Source organism: Chrysochloris asiatica, unplaced genomic scaffold (genome assembly GCF_000296735.1).
Source record: "Chrysochloris asiatica unplaced genomic scaffold, ChrAsi1.0 scaffold00045, whole genome shotgun sequence".
Taxonomy (NCBI): Eukaryota; Metazoa; Chordata; class Mammalia; order Afrosoricida; family Chrysochloridae; genus Chrysochloris; species Chrysochloris asiatica.
The window spans coordinates 10893324-10915393 of record NW_006408563.1 but is presented as its reverse complement, the minus strand read 5'-3'; the positions used below and the strand labels follow the sequence as shown (position 1 = coordinate 10915393).

The 22070-nt window shown below is 41.1% G+C and overlaps 1 protein-coding gene across 1 annotated transcript in view; it reads left to right on the top strand.

Annotated features, from left to right (window-relative positions):
* Positions 1–407: 407 nt before the first annotated feature.
* The window catches only part of AOX1 (aldehyde oxidase 1), a 108687-nt gene continuing 87024 nt past the window's right edge, over positions 408–22070 (top strand). Inside the window, exons 1-9 of the mRNA XM_006862040.1 lie at positions 408–464; positions 6190–6247; positions 8458–8554; positions 12067–12175; positions 14892–15018; positions 15620–15681; positions 16546–16635; positions 17935–18015; positions 19002–19146. Of these exons, the coding sequence (XP_006862102.1) occupies positions 408–464; positions 6190–6247; positions 8458–8554; positions 12067–12175; positions 14892–15018; positions 15620–15681; positions 16546–16635; positions 17935–18015; positions 19002–19146 (826 nt within the window). The remainder of the gene's footprint in view (positions 465–6189; positions 6248–8457; positions 8555–12066; positions 12176–14891; positions 15019–15619; positions 15682–16545; positions 16636–17934; positions 18016–19001; positions 19147–22070) is intronic.

The window sequence follows — 22070 nt, the reverse complement described above, 5'->3', positions numbered from 1 at the left end:
CAGACAACCACATCTTTCCAGCTGGGAGGTTCCAACCACCGACCTTTTGGGACGCAGCCAAGGGCTTTAAATGCTGCACCAGCATGGCTCCTGGGAGTTAGAAAGGTGTTTAAACTATAGAAGACCACCAAAGGAACGCCGCAGGACTATTCAGTGTGACAGGCTAGAAGGGGTGCACAGTTGCTGAGCGCTGCAGGCGTGACGCTGAAGGGGTCCTCGCCAAGAGGTTTCAGTCCAGATCCGCCCAAAAGCTAACATCCGGGCCACAAGTTTTCCTGGAGCCGAGCTCTCTGGACGTTGGTTAGAATCGGGTCTTGCTTCATCGGCGTCCCTTGGACTTTAGGCTCCAGCACTCTCCTCCTCACTCGCCCGCGGGGGCAGGCTGCCAGATGCTCCAGCGACCCGGGATGGCTGCGGCCGGAGACTCTGTAGCCGAGCTGCTCTTCTACGTCAACGGCCGCCGGGTGAGCGGGGCTCCCCCTGGGGCGCGGAGGCTTTTCTGGTCTGGTAAACTTGGGGCCCCACCTTGCTGATACTTGTTTTTCCTCTCTCTTTGAGATCCACAGATCTTAGCAACCCCCCCTCCTACTCCAGTTGTCCCCTGCCCTGGCAACCCCATGTGTGCTGAATAGAAATGCGCTTTACAAGGTTTTCAAGGCTGTGCCTTTACAGAACGTCTGTCTTCCAGTGTGCCTCTGGGTGCTTTCGAACCACCAACCTTTCTGTTAGTAGTCTAGCGCTTAACTATTTCCACCACCCAGTGGCTCCTCCTATTCCCCCAGAAAGGAAAAGTCACTATAGTTACCCATGATGCCCAGCACCCCATTCAAGTCCCAGCTGATAGTAGGAAACTCTTCTTCAACTAGACTGAGAGCACTCTAAAGATGACCAAGCCTCAACTCTGGGTGTGCTTGGTAAGCATAAAGTGGCTTAAAGTAGGGACTAATTCAGGACTAATTCGGAACTAATTTAGTCCACTGCTATTTGTTTCAAATGAAGAACTGTAACTTTTCAAAGTCACAGCTAGTTCCTGGCGGAGCTGAACCAAAGCCAGGCTCTGGGAACTCCAAGTGCCAGGCTAACAAGTGAAGCAGACTCAGGAAAGGTGACAGAGGCTGCTACTTTAGATGGAGGTTTAGACATTTAAGTGGAGATTGGGATGAAATGAGGAGTAAACAGTGCAAACATGGAGGAGGGGATTAGAGAACAAATCAGGCAGAGGGAATGGCAGGTGCAAAGGGTCTGAGGCAAGAGGATTCCTTTCTGCTCAGGAGACAGCAAGGGTGTTGTTGAGGTGGGAGTGGCTGGAGAGTGGTAAGCAGACAGATTACGAGGGTGTGGCAGGCCAAAGCAAGGGTGTTAGTTAGATCAGAAAGAGTCCATTTTGGCCTGCTTCCCTGCTTTCCCCAGCACCCCCATGCTGAGCAAATCACAAGAAGGTTTTTAATGGCAGCTTGCACTCAATGGATGTTTAAATGTTACCATTTCAACATAGAGAAGCCAGTTCTTATCTATGGAGCAGTTTGATCCACAAGCCAAACATCCTGTGCTTGTTTGGAAGGCAAGCACTAGAGGTGTTGGTTTAGTTTGCGCAATTATCTGCTAAAAGAACTCATGCCACCTTTTCCCTTTCCTTTTTCTTCCTTCCAAATTTCCATCCTTCTGTACTTCAATTTACCACATGGATAGAATTAAAATGAAGTTTCTGGTTCAGAGGCTGAGGGATTGTTGAGAAAGTGTGGGAGAGAACATCAAAGAAGAGGGGTTTTGAAGTCTAAGCATGGTCTCTGGGATAAAACAGTTGCTTTCAAAAGAAGTTTAGAAGACAGTTGGGAGACTCTAGATGATCTGACTCACCTTTGGTCTGTGCTTTTTGCAAAATCTCCTCAGGTGACTTGAGCTTGGTTAAGACTATGAGGCAAGGCCAGGGCAAGCTGATGAGGGCCTTAGTTGCAAAGAAATTTATGAAATCTTACTCCACCAGGGGCCCCTAGAACAGGTGACCATTTAGCATGGAGCTTAGATGGCATTCTCTACCCATAACACAGAAACTGAAGCACACTACCCCATGAGGCAGGGAAGCAGAGATCGAGGTTAATGGTGTGGCCTTTGGAGCTCATCAGGCATGATTCCAATTCTGCACTATTTGCTCTGCTACTCAGCAGCTCTGGGGCCTTGGGCCTTTTTATCTTTGAGTTTCAGTTTTCCTTTCTGTAAAACAGGGTAAAGATTAAAATCCACAAGGAGTGCTTAACACGATACCTGGTATAGAGCAAATGGTCAACATATACAAACAATGGTTATTACAGGACTGGACAATACTCTGCTGCTTCTGTAGAACCAAAATCTGCTTAGAGGTGTCAAGGGGACTATGACTCATCACAGATTAGTCACTTAGCAAAAAGTAAGTTCTTGGTATTAGTTCAGGGATCTGGAAGAAACAGTCCATTGGCTGCCGTTTCCTGGGCCCTTCGTTTGCTGAGGTGAGAGACAAGATTTCTGGGCTGCTGGAATGGCTGCAGTAATTCAGAGAAAAGCAGGAGTAGACAAGTTTAGGAAGAAAGAACTGAAAATAAAAATGAGTATGAAAACACCAGAAGCTCAGTGAAGTGTCCTCCCTGTCTCTCCCCTTGGGTTTTTTGCTCTGCTCTGAAGCTGTTGTGGGCTGGTGCTCTTTTCCACTAACCATTTCCCATGACATACAGATCTTTCTTCCTTATCTCTTTACCTCTCAATCTTCCTTTTACATCTCCTCTCTCTTTTCTTTCACTCTTGTTTTCTTCTCTCTCTCGTCTGCCTCTACTGCAGAACAGGCCCTGTTGCCTGCACAGAGGAAAGTGGTTTTCCAAATATGGATTTGAAAGTCTCCCCAAGGACTGGGGAGGGAGGGTAGCCCCTAGGTACTGTAAGTGGTTAAGTGCTAGACAACTAATCCCAAAGCTGCTATTTTGAACATGCCTTGGAAGCAAGACCTGCCAATCTCCTTTCAAAAGGTCAGTCTTAAAAACCCTCTGTGTTGTAGTTCTTCTTTGTGTACATGGAGTTGCCATGAGACAAAAATCAACTGAACTGGTAACTGGTTTGGTTTGGCTTTGATTAAGAGCTGGAGGAGATATAAAGGGATAGATTCTTTGCCCTCACAATACCCAAAGCTGTCCTGAGATAGGCGCATCCCAGAGAAATGACTCTGCAAGCCAGAGTCAGTGAGTATAACTATGTTCTTCATACCCACCCCAGCCACCATCTTAGTCCTGACCTCCTTGTTTACCTCCAAGAGTGATTCCTGCTTCTACTACCCTCCTGCAAATCAAGAACAATATGCACACTTCAAACCAATGACACTTTAAGCCTGACTTCAAATGTTTTGAGACAATTTCTGGAGGAAATACAAAAACAAACAAGGAAGCTTCCTACTATTTATTCCTTCTCAAGATATGGAAATAGCCCTCAAGCCTAAAATGTTCTTTTTTAATATTGAGGCTGCTGAGATCCTGCCTCCCTATTAAAGGTGAACTTCTGTATTAATTAGGATCAATTTTCACTACAATTGTCAAACTAACAGTGGTTACATTGATGTGCTTCATTGACTATGTATGAATCATAACAAGTTATGGATAGCATTGAGAAGAATAGGAATTTCAGAACACTTCATTGTGCTTGTGAGAAACCTATACATAGACCAAGAGGCACTTGTTAAAACAGAACAAAGGGATAATGAATGGTTTAAAATCAAGAAAGATATGCATCTGGGTTATATTCTTTTACCATACTTACTCAATATATATGCTGAGCAAGTAATCTGAGAAGCTGAATTGTATGAAGAAAAACATGGCATCAGGATTGGAAGAAAACTCATTAGCAACTTTCAATATCAGATGAAAAAGTTTTCTTGCTGGAAGTGAAGAGGACTTGAAGTTCAAAGAGTACAGTCTTAGTATAGATTGCTTCTCAGTGTAAAGAAAACACAAATCCTCACAACTGGACCAACAAATAACATAATGATGGATGGAGAAAAGATTGAAGTTGTCAAAGACTTCATTTTGCTTGGATCCACAATCAACACTCATGGAAGTAGCAGTCAAAAATCAAACGATGTAGTGCATTAGGCAAATCTACTGCAAAAGACCTCTTTAAAGTGCTACAGAGCAAAGGTGTCACTTGGAGGAGTAAGATGCATTGACCAAAGCCATGATGTTTTCAATCACCTCATAAGCACATGAAAGTTAGGCAATGAATAAGGAAGACCCGAAAAGATTCAGTGCTTTTGAACTACAGTGTTGGTGTTTTCAGCTGCCTCATGTGTATTTGATGGAATGAATCCTGGTGTGATGCTGTAGGATAGGCACTGCACTTCTAACTACAAGGTCGGTAGTTGAAACTCATCAGCCACTCCTTGGAAACCCTATACAGGGTCGCTGTGAGTTGAACTGACCAGATGCCACATTACAATAACATACGTGTAAAAGTTAAACAATGAATAAGACAGACTATAGATGAATCGATGCATTTGAATTATGGTGTTGGAAAATATTAAAAGTACTGTGGACTGCCAGGAGAACAAAGAAATCTGCCCTGGAAGAAGTGCAGCCAGAATATTCCTTAGGGTGGTGATACTTGATCTCTCATATTTTGAACATGTTTTCAGAAGGGACTCGTCCCTGGAGAAGGACATAATTTTCAGAAGTCTTACTGGGTGAGCTCATTCAAGATTCACATTTTCTTATTTCTTTTTCCAGAAGCCCTTGGTTCCATAAGGGTTTGACTTTAACATGTTTTGCAAATGACTCAGGAATTCCAGAATGGCAGCTTGGCAGTCAGGGTCCAGTGATGAATATTTAGGATTTACATGAGATAATCCAATGTGGATTTTAGAGCTCACGCTGGCAGTAGAGAGGGTGTTTCTGAGGGTGCTGAGCATGGAGATGGAAGGACCTGTTAGGCAGTTATGATAATTGTTTAGACAACAGATGACAAAGCTTCATTCCAGGTAGTGACAGCAGAAATGAAGGGTATTTAGAAAATCATTTTGGCAGAACATGGGGACACTGGGTGTATTAAAAGTAAAAAATCAAAAGCGGAAAATAAGTCAGGTTTTTAAGTCTAAATGGCCTAGTAGATGATGAGGCTATTAAACAAATCAGGGAAAAGAAGGAATAGTGTATGCTTGGGGGATTAAATAAAGGATAAAATAAAAGGGCTGTTGAGTTAAGGATGCCTGGAGGATAGTTCAGATTTTTCCTTATGTTACAGCGTATATTACAGCACACACACATACATGCAATCATGTCTCTCCTACTAAATTGCTGACTCCTCTAGGGCACAGATCCACTTCAGTAATTGGCATAAACCCTCTTTTGCCTGACATATGCCCACTTAGAGTCAGTGAGAAAGCAGTTATAGAATAAACATGTGTCCCCTCCCCTTCTACTGTCCAGAAGGGAAAATTACTATAACATGATGAAATATAGATTCAGACTTTGAAATTGTGAGGCAAATCATGCTTCCCTTTGTTCTATGACTTTAAAAGAAATCCTTAATTTTAACCCAAATCAAGAAAGTGTGAGCACTTTGGAAGACACACCCAGTCTGACATGTCTATGATGCTACCCTTGGGTGCTGCTATTGTACTGCTGTGTTTTGGTTGCACGTACAAACTTGCATCATAAGTGTGCCCTTGGCTTGCACTTGGAATACATACTTTATCTTTTCCTTTGGTTATTCGATTTTGAGGTCATGGTTAGTTATGATCAATTTCTTAGAAACTAAACATTTGAACTTTATAAATAAATCTTTTTTTTTTTATTATATCAATTTCAGAGGCTATTCCACTCTATAAATCCCTCTATTCCTACCTCCCTTCTGTTCCACAAATGCTTTTTCTTTCCTTCACCTGCTTCAGAATTTGTAGGAGAAGCTGGACAGGGTCAGTAGAACACTTGCTGCCTTGGAAAACTGAGTGTTCAGGACCAAGGAGAGTGGCAAAGTGGTAGTGAACCTCAAGATTCAGATTTTACAATTAAGAAAGGAGATTTGTGTATTACAAGTGTTCTGTAAATATTAAATCAAATAGAAAATATCAGTAGAGAAATTAATTCATCTACACTTGTTTCAAATTAGCATGAGCCCACCAATGTGAATTTCACACAGTTTCTCAACTTTGCTTAACTCTCATTTTTCTTTCTGGTAAAGGTGATAGAAAAGAATGCTGATCCTGAAACACTGCTGTTACCATACCTGAGGAAGAAGTGTATCCTTTTCTTTGCTCTGAGTGTGTATGTGTGAACAAGCACAGAGCTCTGAAGTGCTATTTTGTACAGATGATATTTCAAATATCATTTTTAGAGCCACAGGAAGACATAGTACCTACATATTATCCAGCTTTGAGAAAGTCACATCACTTCATTTTGTAGGTAACATAGAATTATGGCAGCCAGAACTAAGTTATTTCTAATCTCTGTTTTGGAACTAAATAAACTTTATAAAACAGAGAAACTAGCAATGAGAATTAAAGCTATGTCTGTTAAGAGGGTTTAATTAACCCTCTTTTAGAATGGAGAATCACAGTAGTAATATTCTATCTTCAAGGATTAATCATTATGCCCATTACAAAAAGAGAGCAGAGAAATCTCCTGAAATGAAAAAAAAAAAGAAAAATGGAGAATTTAGTCCTAAAAATGCTACCCTAGAAAAACTTTCATGTTAAATGTCATCTAATAAATGAATTCTTAACCTATTAATGCATGAACTTCAGTAGGCTTCCAGAAAGGTGTTTACCCCATTAAATTATATATACAATTTGCATCTATGGAAGCTTGTATGTTATTTGTGGGAGGAGAGCGTGAAATTCTCCAAAGTATACACAACTCTAAAATCATGAATAGCTCTTTTATGACACATCTTTGGATGTAGAAACAATGAACAGTGACTTTCTGGTCACCCCTGATACCACTGTGTAGTACTTAAGATTTGATTCACTTGTGACTAACAGAAAACATCACATAGCAGTAAGAGAGGGAGAAGTTTATTTCTCATTGTGTTAGTTCACGTTCTCTAAGAAGCAAACACTAAAAATAGGATTAAATGTCCAAGGGTTTTATTAGGAGAAATGTCTGTGTGAAAGGAAATAGAAAGGAAGTTGGAGAAGACTTAGGGAGCTGTCAGATCACACTGCACGTCTGAACATGAGTGAAGACAAGAGGAAGAGGTGGTTGAATGAAGAGTCCTAGTCTGCTGTCCTGTGTATGGAATATTCAACAAAGCCATTAGAGACTGTTGGCAAAGAGTTACATACTTCTCCACAACACTCAGTCATTGATGGGACACAGTCTATGGGAAGTGTGTCCTTAATGCAAAACTGTATGATGAATTTCAGTTGAGTCCCTTGGTCACTTTCCTATCTTGTAGCAAGAAGTCTGTCAGGCATGTTCTCATAGCTGTCACTCTCACATAAAGGAAGCCAGAAGGCAGGTAGAACCAAGCTAGCAAAACAATGTCACAAGCATCAGGGAACCAAGCTCTTAATATCTTGTTGCTTCACTTGCTTCAACATGCAGTTTATTCCTGTGTTCAGACGTGACTGATGGAGCTGCAGTCATCCTATCCAAATTCCAATAAATAAGGGATGAAAAAGGGACACCACCCTCCTCTTCAGGATACTTCCCTCCTGGGAGTCATACACAGAATTTAAACTTTCATGCTATTGACCAACAGTGCTAATGACCTCCACCTAGCTGAAGAGTAGTCTGGAAAATGTATTTCTTTTTCTGGACAACCATGTGTGAGGTGAAAAACTGGGGCTTCAAAATTAAGGAAGAATGAGAGAACAGACATTGGGGAACAACTAGCAGTTGCTGCCACTGAAAGAGAAATCTGGCTAATAGGATGCAATAATTGTTGACAATTTGACATTTAACATACGTCATCAAAGAGACGCATACAACTGAAAACAAATGTGCCGCATGCTGAGACCTTCAGGCTCTCATATTTACATTATATTTAATGTAAATATTACATTAAATAAATATGAGAGCTTATACTTATAGACTTCTCTTTTTTCAATTTGACAATTTTTTGGTGGTTAAAATCTGATTTTTTGAAAGGGGGGAGAATATATATAAAACATCCCCCCAATATTACAGACTGTCAATGGTGGCAGCAGCAATGGATCCGAACATCCCAGTTGTGAGGATGGTGCTATGTTTCCTTCTGTTGTGCACAGGGCTGCTTGGTGTTGAAACCAACTCAGTGGTATCTAACAACAACAGTGACACACAAATGAAAATCAAGAATTTACAAGATTCTAAAGAGTAATAGCTTAGAACTACAGATATCAATGTGTATTAAACTTAAAGCATGTGTTTATGAACTTCAAATGGTGCTCTCTCTTGAGGTCTGAGCTATGCTAAAAGAGAACCCCAATCATGGGAAACACATGCTCTTTAACTACACTTCTTTCAGTGCGATTCACAGGAACTAAGTATGGCTGTGGTGGAGGAGGCTGCGGTGCCTGTACAGTGATGATATCACGCTACAACCCCATCTCCAAGAGGATCCGGTAACCTGCAGGAAAAGTCTAGCTATGGTTGAATTTTCATAGTTTTCAACACCGATTTATTCCTTCATTTGGTAGCTGTATCAAGCACCTACATTACAGGAACTGTGCTAAGTACTGGGAATACAAGACAGACTAGCTCCCAGGAATATGAGTGGTTCCCCACTGCTTTCTGTCAATGAGGGGAACGGGTGGTCTAAGTATCCCCTATTGAAAATTGAGTCTGTGCTGTCTGGGGAGAAAAGATATGACTATTGTGATAATGAAATATAATGACATCATTAGATTCTTCGGTTACTATTGCAACCTTCTAACTGGTCTCCTGGCTGTCACCCTTGCCCCAAGCATGCATTCTCCAGCAATATTTGTTTCAAGTAGAAGTTAGATTGCATCATTCTCCTAGAAAGATGAGGTGTTCTGTTCCCCTAAAGATTAATAGCCTCGGAAATTCTGTGCAGGGTCACTATGCGTCGGAACCGACTCCACGGCACATAACAACAACAAGTGATTTCCCACTGTGTTTTAAAGCTTCGCTTCATGCTTAGTTGGTATCCTTCAAATTTGTTGAGCTTCTGGGATCTGGGGGTTGATGTGTTTTATCAGCTTTGGAAACTTCTTAAACTTAAAATATTTATTCTTTGCCACATACTCTCTCTCCCTGCTCCTTAAAGGATTGTAATTATGCACATGTTAGACCATTGTATATCATTCCACAGATCTCATATGAAGACTAAAGATCTGAACATGGTTGGGGTTTCAGAGATCTGAATGCTGAGGGATCCCTCCCTACTTTCCACCCTGGTTTCCAGCTTTTTAGGTCACTAGGGAGTTCTTTTTGCTCAGCAGTCTCACTTTCCATGCTTTGTCAACCATGTTATCTTAGTCCAGATACCCCACACTCGTGCCTAGGGCTTTCTCTCAGTTCTCCTGTCTCTCCCAGTCTTCCTTGTCTGAAAGGACAAATGCCTGAAGAGTTCCATTCAGCTCTCCTTTCTGGCCTCCAGTTTTAGGACACTGCTTCCCTCCCAGATCTAAGTTCAAATTGGTGGGTGACAGTTTGTAGGTAGCTCAATCTGTGTGTTTCAATCTGTCACATCACCTCACACAAGGCAATGAATAGTGTGTGGAAAGTTACTCTGGCTTCTCTTTACCTCAGTCCTTAATGGATTCCTCCTCCTTCCATTTCAGTCAGGGATGACAGCAGCTGTGTTTGTCCTCACTTTTGAAAGGCTGTCAGTCAGTTAGTGGGGTTTAATTCATTTAGGCTTCTTTATATCCTTATCATCTGGTGGGCTTTTATAAAACCATGATTATGTCATTTATGTGACAGTTATTTGGGTTGTTAGAATGAGTTAGAATCAGGCAATGGAATTGCAACAGAACCGCATGGTAATAAGTGTGAACATTTAAAAGGCTTTTGCAGCTTTCATTGAAATCATCTACCAGAAGGGCTCTTTGCCATTACCAAGGAGCGCTGGTAGCATAGAGGTTACAAATCGGGCTGCTAACCTAAAGGTCGGCAGTTCAAAACTACCAGCTGTTCCACGGGAGAAAGATGAGGCTTTCTGCTCCCATAAAGATTTACAGCTTCGGAAACCATGTGCAGGGTCACTATGAGTCAGAACCAACTCCATGGTACTTAACAACAACAACAACAACATGAGTCATTACCCATCTGACCCCTGTTTATCTCTCTGACCTTGAATCTTACATCCCCCTGCATTCACTATGTTCTAGTCTCACTGGTTTCCTTTCTCTCCCTGTTTCTGTTCTCAAAAGCCTTCCAGAATCATCCCAAAATCCTGTGTGCATACTGCCTCTCTTTCATAGCTGACTCCTTCAGATCTTTCAGATTTCAGCAAAAATATTACATTCTCAGAACAGCCTCCCTTGATCACCTACTAAATCGCAATGCCCTACCTCAGCTCCCAAACTTGTTTTCTTTAGCTTTTATTAATTTATTCACAGTACTTCTCACTATCTCAGTTTGTACATATGGCATATAATTGTTGTTGTTGTTAAGTGCTCTTGGGTCGGTTCTGACCCATAGTGACCCTGTACAGAGTTTTGAGGAATAGCTGGTGAACTTGAACTGCCTACCTTGAGGTTCAAACTGACTTAGAAGTCCAGAGCATCAACCCACAGCGCCACACCATAATTATTTACATCTATGACTAATATCCTTTCAATTTCTGTCTTATGTGTATAAATATGTAATTATGCTATACATGCAATTTAGAAGCCTGCTATTTTACTTAATTTCTCATGAGTATCTTTTCCAAGTAGTGAGTATAATTTTAATGGCAGTGTGTGCTCCAGTGTTTGAATGTACTATAATTGACTCCCAAAGTGATAATTTAGATTATTTTTGTTTTTTAATATTAAAATCAACATATCAATAAGCATTCATGTATTTTAATTTATATGTTACTGTGAAGTGCTGCTTTGTTGATTTGGTTACAACTCATAGCAATCCTATGTAGGGTTTCTGAGGAATGGCTGGTGAGTTTGAATCACTGACCTTGCAGTTCAAACTAACCTTACTGTTGAGTGCTTATCCTACAGTGCCACACTAGGACTCCCATATATATACATACAATTTTCTTATAAAACATTGTTAATAGTGGAATTTCAGGGTAAAAAGTGTGGACACTTTAAAGGTTTTTATTCTTTCATTGAAATTGTCTCCCAGAAGGGCTCTACCATTTATCGTCTTACCAGTAGTGGTATTACTATTTTTAAATTTTATTGCCATTTCCTTGATAAAATTGGTGTTTTTTGTTCCTTAATTTGATTCTTTCTTGATTCTTTTTGAGATTGAGTATTTGTATCCATGTGTTTATTGTTTTTTGTGTAGTACTGTTTGATGCATGAAAGCATTTTAGGAGTCAGTTTGAGTTGAACATGTTCTATCGGGTTTGTGGCACTGATGAGCCCGTATTCCACACCCTATTTCTATCTCTGAAGCATGCTATCAAATGCACTTGATTGCCCAACCAGCCCTTACTTAGCTCAGCATCTGCCTGAAAGATGAATGAGTTTCACAGATGGGTGAGCTGCTAGGAAACTTCAGCTCCTCATTCACGGGGAAACCAGTTCAATTTAGTGAAGACTCTCCTGTTGTTGTTATGTGCCCTCGAGTCAGTTCTGATTCATAGTTGACCCTGTATAAAGTTTCCAATTAGCGCCTGGTGAGTTTGAACTGCCGATATTGTGGTTCAAACCCACCTGGCGGGGTTTATCCAACAGTACCACACCAGGACTCCGGAATTAGAATGAGCAGGCCTAATTTGAATATGGCCTCTGCCACTCACATAGTTGTGACCCTGAGCAAATCAGTCCGCTCCTCAGACTCCACTTCTGTAGACTGGGCTCGGGCTAAGAACAAATCGTCAGCTGTCAAGCTTGGCGGAGTTACACAAAACCTTCCTTGTCGTAGGTGCTCAATGAATGCTTGATGCCCCTTCCAACTAAATGTAACAGGATACAATGCAATTCTCTTTTGCCTCCCAAAGACATTATCCAGCCAATGCCTGTCTGGTCCCCATCTGCTCTCTGTATGGTGCTGCTGTTACCACAGTAGAGGGCATAGGAAGCACCACCACCAGGATTCATCCAATTCAGGTGAGCTTTGGCTCTGCCTCAGGGGGTGTCTGTGCTTTGAAAACCATTGATGACCTTGTGGGCCCCTGAGAGTGATAGAGTGCTTGCTGACAAAGTGTGGGCCAGGAATGAAGCAAGGCACATGGGGAATTTCTGTCTGACATCTTGGAAGACCTTTGTTAGTAGCTGCTGAGTCAGTTCCTCCTGGCAACCCCATGTGTGCAGAACTGCTCTTTACGATTTTCAAGGCTGTGACCTTTCAGGAGCAAATTGCCAGACCTGTCTTCTGAGGTGCTGCTTCTGGGTGGATTTCAATCACCACCCTTTCAGCTAATAGTCAAGTGCTTTACTCTTGAACCACCCAATACTGCTGTTGTTAAGTGCTGTTGAGTTGGTTCCGGCCCATAGTGATCCTGTTTAGGAGTTCAGAAGAGCAGCTGGTGAGCTTGAACCACCGGCCTTGCAGATCAAACTGACTTTTCACCCAGCGCATTAACCCACGGCGCCACACCAGACCCCAAGAGTAGAGGACTCAAAAAACTTGTTTTAAAGAAAATTTTGATGTCCTGCCTCTGTCCATCTTACCTCTTCCAAATGCATAAAGAAAAGGTTGCCATGTGCATTTGAGGGATAGTGTTTGTTTGGTTTTCTTAAGTGGAAAAAATGTGCTTTTAAAGCTGAGCAGAAATCTCAGCTCCCCAAAACAGTTGTTAAATTTATGACTTGTTCAGAAGACAGATCATAAGTGTTTTAAAGTTCATCTTCCAAAGCAGCATCTTGGTTGAGCTATTGCCTCAAATCTGAAAGAATCAGATTTCTGATTCTTTAAGTTATGTAAACAATGCCCTAAGGATGTTATTCCTATCTGTTTTTATCTAAGTTAATGAGAGCCACTTATGAAGAGAAGGCAGAAGAGGAAAGAGATGGGAACAACATAGAAAGTGGCCAAACTCTAAATTCTCTAGATTTAAAGGAATCTTGGGGTCCATTTATTTATTTTTTGTGAAACTTTTTTATGTTTACCAAACTCACTGCCATCAAATGAATTCTGACTCATAGAGTAGAATAACCCCTTCAAGTTTCCAAGGCTACAGTTCCTGATAAGCAGACGGACACAGCTTTCTTCCATGGAGCAACGGGTGGGCTTGAGCCCAGGGAACGAACTCTAGCTGGAGAATCTCTGTGAGTCTTGGTCATACACAGACCAAGATACTCCTGCTGTTACAATGTAGCCAGAAAACAGCTTCCAAAATGGGGCTGCACCTTATAAATTCAACTTCAAAGAGAAATGAAAAAAGAAGAATGAAAAGGGATGGAAGAGAGAGACAATGAGTCCTTCCTGGTGGGCTCTCGGTTAGTAATAGCACTTTGTAAACGCCTACATACCAAAGCACGATTGTTGTTAAGTGCTGTTGAGTTGGTACTGACTCATAGCAACACTATATAGGAATGGCTAGTTGGCAACATTATATATGAATGGCTGGTGAGCTTGAACCACCAACTTTGTCGTTCAAAGTCACCTTGCAGTCCAGCGCATTAACAACACCACCATTAGGACAAGGAGCTCTGGTAGCATAGTGGTTATGAATTGGGCTGTGAACCACAAGGTCAGCAGTTCGAAACTACCAGCTGTTCTTCGGGAGAAAGATGAGGCTTTCTGCTCCCATAAAGATTTACAGCCTTGGAAACCCTGTACAGGGTCGCTATGAGTTGGAACCGACTCCATGGTACTTATCAACAACAACAACAACAACCATTAGGACAGTTGTTGCTAGGTGCTGGGGGTTGATTTTTGACTTATAGAAACCCCACGAGGCAGAGCAGAACTGCTCTGTAAGGTTTTCTTGGCTGTGATATTTACCAGAGCACATTGCCAAGTCTTCTTCCTGTGGAGCGGCCATTGTTGTTACTGTTGTTGAATGCTGTTGACTCATAGCACCCTGTATAAGGTTTCCGAGGAGTGGCTGGTGAGTTTGAACTGCCGACCTTGCAGTCGAGTGCTTATCTTACAATGCCATACAAGGACTCTGTGGATGGATAGGTTCAAACTACCAACTTTGGGTTTGCAGCAAAGTTCTTTGGAATGCAAGAAATATGAGATATTTTTTGTTTCATTTCTCAATTTGAATGTAATTTGATACATTTTTGTAAAGACTTCCAGGGAGGACCCTTCATCTCCATGATTCTCGAACTTGACTGTTCATTGGAAATACCTGGGAGTCTTAAAAATATGTGCCTATTAATAGCTCCTATCCCCTACTTGTTTAATTAGAATGACAAGGATTCTACATCTTGCCCATTTTGTTTCTCTGTTTTTCAAATTTATGCAACAACTGCATTTTTTTTATAATAAAAATGTGTTAAAATTTTTTAAATGGCAATTTAAAAAGTTAAATAAGTAAATAAATAAAATTTAAATAAATAAATAAAAAAGTGTGCCTGTGCCCCTTCCCAAAGATTCTAAATCCATTGACTTGGAGTGCAGCAGGGGTCTTGGAAAGGTTACAGCTCCCCAAGTGATTTTCAAAGCTGAAAACCACTGCCTTAGTTGAGGAACAAAAGCTGGGGAGGTCTGTTATCATGACAACTCACCTTATCTAGGCTGAGACACCTGACCTCTTCTCAAACATGAATGGGTCCACAGATCACCTAGGGATCTTGTTAAAATGCAGGTTCTGACTCAGTATATCTGAAAAGGAGCCCAGGATCTGCATTCCTAACATTTCTATGCTTCCAGGAAAGGATCGCCAAGTGTCATGGCACCCAGTGTGGATTCTGTACCCCTGGGATGGTGATGTCCATCTACGCTCTGCTTAGGAACAACCCGGAGCCCTCTCTGGATCAGCTAACTGATGCCCTTGGTGGTAGGTTACATATGTGTACTGTTATTTGGGGGTAATGTTGATGATGATGATGATAGCACCTAATATCAGACACCTGCCATGTGCCATAGGACCCTGGGTGGTGCAAACCGTTCACATGCTCAGCTGTCCACCCAGAGGTGCCTTGGGAGAAAGGCCTGGTGATCTAGTTCTGAAAACAAAACAAAAATCAGCCATTGAAAACCCTTCGGAGTACAGTTAGGACCATAAATTGGAGTTAACTCCATGGCAACTGGGTTTTATTCAGCAGCTGGTAAACTATTTAATGCTTTGGTGTTTCAGTCAACTGAAGCTTAGATCTTGAATGTGACTATAGACCAAGAGTTTTTGGCTTGACATCATTGTATTCTTTGAATACCTGTCACAAACAAGGACATAAAAACTGTTTACAGAGAGGAAGTACCAATAACTGAATTTTTAGAATTGGTCAGGTAGCTGATGGAGAAATCTGAACTTGTACATAAGGTGAACTGTAGTGTCAGACAGGATCCCTCCCAGGATTTGCTCCTGCTTTCTAGCTTGCATTTGACAGACTGCTTCTGTTTTGGTTACATGATTAACTGTTCTGGGTTTTCCTCCTCAGGTAACCTGTGCCGTTGCACTGGATACAGGCCCATAATAGATGCTTGCAAGACTTTCTGTAAAGTATGTAGAAGGGAAGTCATTATTAAATGTATTTTCCCCCAGTGTAACAAAACCAGAGGGGTCGTCAAGGGTGGTTAGAGTGGCAGCCACTGTTACTAATACAGCTTATCTCAAAGTCTGTCATTGCTGGTCATTGTTTGATCTTGGGCAGGACACTTAGTCTCATTTGTTGACCTTGCCCTAGTAGTCACATGGTAAACATCTAAACACTTTGCCCAATGGTCATTGTGCCTGGTTGGACATCTTCGCTGGTACTCTGATGGCTCTGTGTGCATGCCTCTTCATGGTGTCAGTCTCATTGTGGCACAATTCTCCGTCCGCTTGCTCTTCTGTCTCTTCTCTAGACTGTGGACTGTTTGATAGAAGATGATGTATACTTCCATTATGCACTAATTGAGTACCAACTAAGTAGGTATTTGTTGAATGAATGAACATACCTTGAAAATGAGGGACATAAGGTTGCACTTTGGAAGCTAGACTACAAGATAAATACATTATGGGTTAGAACAAGGCTATATGAAAATATGAATAATACTTCATATCTATTGCTAATATTTATTTTAAATGTTATTAATATTAGCAATTAATAATAGTCTAATTTAATATGTATTGTATGCAAGGCTCTGTTGTAAGATCTTTATGTAGTTTAGCTCACATAATAATTCTTGCTACTCAGATTTCCTGTGTGGCACTGTAGAATGCCACCTGGACTGCTAAATTCCAGTTCAGCAGTTCAAACCCATCAGTCCCTCTTTGGAAACCCTATACAGTGTTGCTGTGAGTCAGAACTGACTTGATGGAACTTAACAACAACAGAATCAGCAGTAAATTCTTGGTAATTTTTTTTTTTTTTTCACCTACTAGACTACTGACTGCTGTCAAAGTAAAGAAAATGGAGTTTGCTGTTTGGATCAAGAAATAAATGGATTGCCAGGATTTGATGAAGACAGTAAGGTCAGTGAATATAAACTTCTTATAAAGTTTCTCAGGACACCAACGCCAATCAGCTCACTCCTAAGAAGAGTAAGTGACTCACTGTCCAAGTTGACTAACTTAAGGCAAGTCAACACGTCTCCTCTTCAATTCTCACTCCACCTCTGTCTAAATTATAAGAATCTATCAGAGCAACTTGGCCTTCATTCCAGATACTGTTATTGTTGCTCTTAGGTGCCATTGAATCAGTTCCCACTCATAGTGATCCTGTGCACAACAGAACGACGCAGAGCCTGGTCCTGGGCCAACCTCACAATTGTTGTTACGCTTGAGCCCATTGCTGCTGCCGCTGTACCAGTCCATCTTGTTGGGGGTCTTCCTCATTTTTGCTGACTCTCCTGCTCAAATACAGTAATCTGTGGGAGTTGAGAATACTGAAAGTGCCATGGACTGCCAAAAGAACCAATAGATCTGTTTTGGAAGAAGTGCAGCCAGAGTGCTCCTTGAGGCCAGGATGGCTAAGCTTCGTCTCTCCTACTTTGGACATATTGTCTGGAGGAAACAGTCGCTGGAGAAGGATGTCATGCTGGGTAAGGTGGAGGGTCAGAGAAAGAGAGGAAGACCCCCAACGAGATGGATCAGCCAGGTGGCATCATTGATGGACTCAAGTGTGGCAGCGGTAGTGAGGTTGGCCCAGGATCGGACATTGTTTTGTTTTGCTGTGCATGGGGTCGCTATGAGTCGGTTCTGACTCGATGGCACCTGACAACAACAACAACAATAATGGGAGTCTTGGTGTGGCGCTGTGGGCTAATGCATCGGACTGCAAAGTCATTTGAACTGCAAGGTCGGTGGTTCAAGCTCACCAGCTGCTCCTTGGAAACCCTATACAGGGTCATTATGGGTTGGAATCGACTCAATGGCACTTAGCAACAACAACAACATGGGAGAGAAAGTACACTGATCTCTCTTGTATTTGACTTTTAAAAAGCCTTTTTCAAGCCATTCGAAAAGTCAGGAAGATGGAAAAGCAAGCAAAGGGAGGGTAATGATAGAGAGATAGAAAGTCCAGAAAATGGCCTTGTTCTCAGCTGTATTGGTTGCTGCTGCCTGCCTACCTCCTCTGCTCTCCCCAGACTACCAAGAAAATGTGCAGGGAGTTACCCAGGCATTGACAGCCCCTGCCATCTGCACTGAGCTACTCGTGGTCAGATTGGTGTTCAATCCCTTGATTTAGTGCCCGGGGGTGTGGCTGGACAGCTGAGTGGTTTGCTTGTTTATTTGTTTATCTTTCAGTTTTTGATACTTTCTCTTTTTAAGGCAAACTCAAAACTCTTTTCAGAAGAGGAGTTCCTGCCATTAGACCCAACCCAGGAACTGATATTTCCTCCTGAGCTAATGGTAAGTAAGGCGCTATTGGACTTGTCTTAGAGGATCCTAGGTAAAATGTCAGGAATGTTTCCAAGTAGGTAATATCCATCTCTCTCCCCAGTCCAAGGTCTAAAGAGTGTGAGGCTGAGGCAGAAGTGGAGGAATGAAGTTGGGGTCACCATGAGGTGACAGTTGAGTTGACTATAAGAAACAACAGATGGTTTTTATAAAAATGTCATAAAGCCACATCACATTTGTAGCTGTAGACATGTTTTCTACGTTAGTTTATTCTTCCATAGACTGATTAGGTGAAATAAGCGAATTCCTTTGAGATGTAGCAGTTCCAAAGGACGACTAATGAGAAGAGTCGCTGAGCTCTGACTCCCAGTAAAGGGCTACTTTTAGGTCAAGTTTTGTTTTTTGTTTTTAAGATCTGCATTTTCTTTCCTTACTTCTATAATAGGAACTCTAGTGGCACAATGGTTAAGCTCTAGACTGCTAACTGAAAAGTTGGAGGTTCAAACCTATCAGCTACTCTGTAGGAGAAAATACATGGCTGTCTGCTCCCATAAAGATTGTTGTTGTTGTTGTTAAGTACCGTGGAGTTGGTTCCAACTCATAGCGACCCTGTACAGGGTTTCCGAGGCTGCAAATCTTTTCAGAAGCAGAAAGCCTCATCTTTCTTCCGCAGAACAGCTGGTAGTTTCGAACTGCTGACCTTGAGGTTAGCAGCCTGATTCGTAACCACTACACTACCAGAGCTCCTTACAGCCTTAGAAACCCTAGGAAACTGTTCTATTCTGTCCTGTAGAGTCACTATGAGGACGCTATAATACTAGAGCTATTGTTATTGCTAAGTGCCATCAAGCCAGTTCCAACACATGGTGACCTTATGTAGGGTCAGGTTTCAACTGCCCTTCTGGTTAGCAGTTCAGTGCTTATCCTATACCTCCACACCATTAGAACAGATTAAAATGTCACAAGGTGACCTTGAATCTCTATTGCTTTTTCAATAGATAATAGCTGAGAAACAACCACAAAGGACCAGACTTTTTGGTGGAGAGAGAATGACATGGATTTCCCCAGTGACCCTGAAGGAACTTCTAGAAGCTAAAGTCAAGTATCCTCAGGCTCCTGTTGTGATGGGGAACACCTCTGTGGGTATGTCTTCTATGGGATAGCTGAGGGAAAGACTTGGGGTGGGGAACCACCTCAAATATGGATATTCTCAGGAAAAGCAACCTGAAATAGCATTTTTAAAGGATCACTTGACCCTTTCTAAGTCAACCATATAAAGAAATCCTTATCACCTTACACTGGAGAAGTACACAGATATGCCCCCAAGAGGACTACACCGTAGCCAACCTACAGCAACAGTTACAATGAAAGTTCTTCTGTCTTTCCATCTGGGGCTTGATTTTAGACTTGTACTTGACATTACTCTTTGTTTCTTCTCTGTGGCATCTGTGTTAGAAGTTTTTTTGTTTTTATTTGTTGTATTTTGTTTCAATTGGAAGTTATGGGGTACCCAGTGTAGGTTCAGTTTGACTGCCTACCTCTGTAAGGATCACCCTAGATTTTCCCAAAGAGAATTTTGACTATCCCACATGGCCCACGTTTTAAGACTGACAATTCCAAAGATTATTTCAAGCTGAATGAAAAACCATTGAGTCATTCTGTGTGTGTGTGTGTGTGTGGTTTGACAATAACAGATCAGTAGAAAGAAACATAAGTGTTATATGTTTAAAGACACAAGTTTGAATCACAATTCCAAAATTAAAAAGGCAGTGGGGTAAGAGCTACATGCAGACTGAAAGAAAATATTTGTAAAAGCCACTTGTCTGATAAAGAACTTAAGTATGAGGTATATGGGCAGCACACTGTTGTTGTTTTTTTTCCCCAATAAGCACTAGACTGAAAACCACAAGGTTGGCAGTTTGAGCCCACTAGCCACTCCTCTGGAGAAAGATGGAGCTTTCTGCTCCTCTAAAGACTTACAGTCTCAGAAATCCTATACAGGCTTGCTATGAGTCGAGACCAACACAATGGCACTTAACAACACAAAAGATGCATAAAGCTCTCTTAAAGCTCAACAATAAGAAAAAAAATCCAATTTGAAAATGAGCAAAAGATCTGAATAGAAATCTCACCAAAAAGATATTAAGTATATAAAAGAGACCTCATTATATGTCATTAGAAAATTGAAAAATAAAACAATAATGTCATACACTAGACACACATTAAATGGTTAAAGTCTAAAACTCTGACAACACCAAATGTTGGCAAGAATGTGGAGCAAGAGGACACCCATTAATTGCTTGTGGGAATGCAAAATGGTAGAGCCATGTTGGGAAACATCTGGCAATTTGTAAAGCTAAACATAATAGACTTACCATAGGATCCATAAATTTCATTACTATGTATTTACCCACAATTGTTAAAAAGTTATGTTTACACAAAAACCTACACATAAATAGTTTTATAAGCTTTATTAATATTGGAATTATCTAAGATGTTGTTCAATAAGTGAATGAATAAACAATCTATGGTGCATCTGTACAATAATAGCATAAAAGAAATGAGCTATCAAGCTGCAAAAAGACACAAAAATTTAAATACATATGGCTAAATGAAAGAAGTCAGCTAAAAAATGCTACATATTCCAAGTATATGATGTTCTGGAAAAGGGAAAACTATAAAGACAGTAAAATAAATCTAAACTATAGAGACAGTACTGCCACTTGTCTGTCAGTTTGTTGTACTGGGGTGGCTTGCATGTTGCTGTGATATTAGTAGCTATGCCACCTGTATTTTAAATACCAACATGGTCACCCACAGTGGACAGCTTTCAGCTGAACTTCCAGACTAAGAGAAGCTAGAAAGGAGAATCAGACTACTTCTGAATGTTTAGCCACTGAACACCTTATGAATAGCAGTGGAACACTGTCAGACAGCACCAATATATTGACTATTGAAACATGATAAATAGCACCAGAATACTGCCAGATGTAGTGCCTGAAGATGAGCCCCTCAGGTTGGAAGTCACTCAAATTATGACAAGGGAAGAGCTGACTCCTCAAAGTAGAGTTGACCTTGATGACGCAAATGGAGTAAAGCTTTTGGGACCTTCATTTGCTGATGGGACACACCTCAAAATGAGGAGAAACAGGTGCAAACATACATTAATAATCGGAAGTTGGAATTACAAAGTATGAGTCTAGGAAAATTGGAAGCTGTCAAAAATGGAATGGAATGCATAAACATCAATATCCTAGGCATTAGTGAGCTGAAATGGACTTGTACTGGCCATGCTGAATTTGACGATCATATGGTTTACTATGCTGGGAATGACAAATCGAAGAGGAATGGTGTCACATTCATCATTAAAAAAGATCTATCTTGAAGTAAAATGCAGTCTGTGATAGGATAATATCCATACATCTAATAGGTAAGCCAATTAATGCTATTATTCAAATTAACACACCACTAAAGTCAGTGGTGATAAAACTGAAGAATACTAACAACTTCTTCAGTGTGAAATTGATCAAACATGCAATCAAACTTATTGATAATCACTGGTAGTTGGAATGCAAAGGTTGAAAACAAAAATTATCAGTAGTTGGAAAATATGGTCTTGATGATAGAAATGATGTTGGAGATTGTATGGCAGAATTTTGCGAGACCAATGACATCTTCATTGCAACATAAAAGATGATGATACACATGGACCTCACCAGAGGGCATACACAGAAATCAAATTGACCACACCTATGGAAAGAGACTGATTGGAATAGATCCATATTTGTGCCCATTCCAAAGAGAGGTGACCTAATGGAATGGAGAAATCATCGGACAATCTCTTTGATATTTCAAGCGAGTAAAGTTTTGCTAAAGGTAATACAGAAACAGCTACAATCATACATAGACAGAAAACTTCCAGAGGTTCAAGCCATATTCAGAAGAGGCCGTGGAATGAGAGACATCATTGCTGATGTCCGATGGATCTTGGCTGAAAACAGAGAATATCAGAAAGATCTTTACCTATGCTTTATTGACTATGCAAAGGCTTTCAATTGTGTGGATCA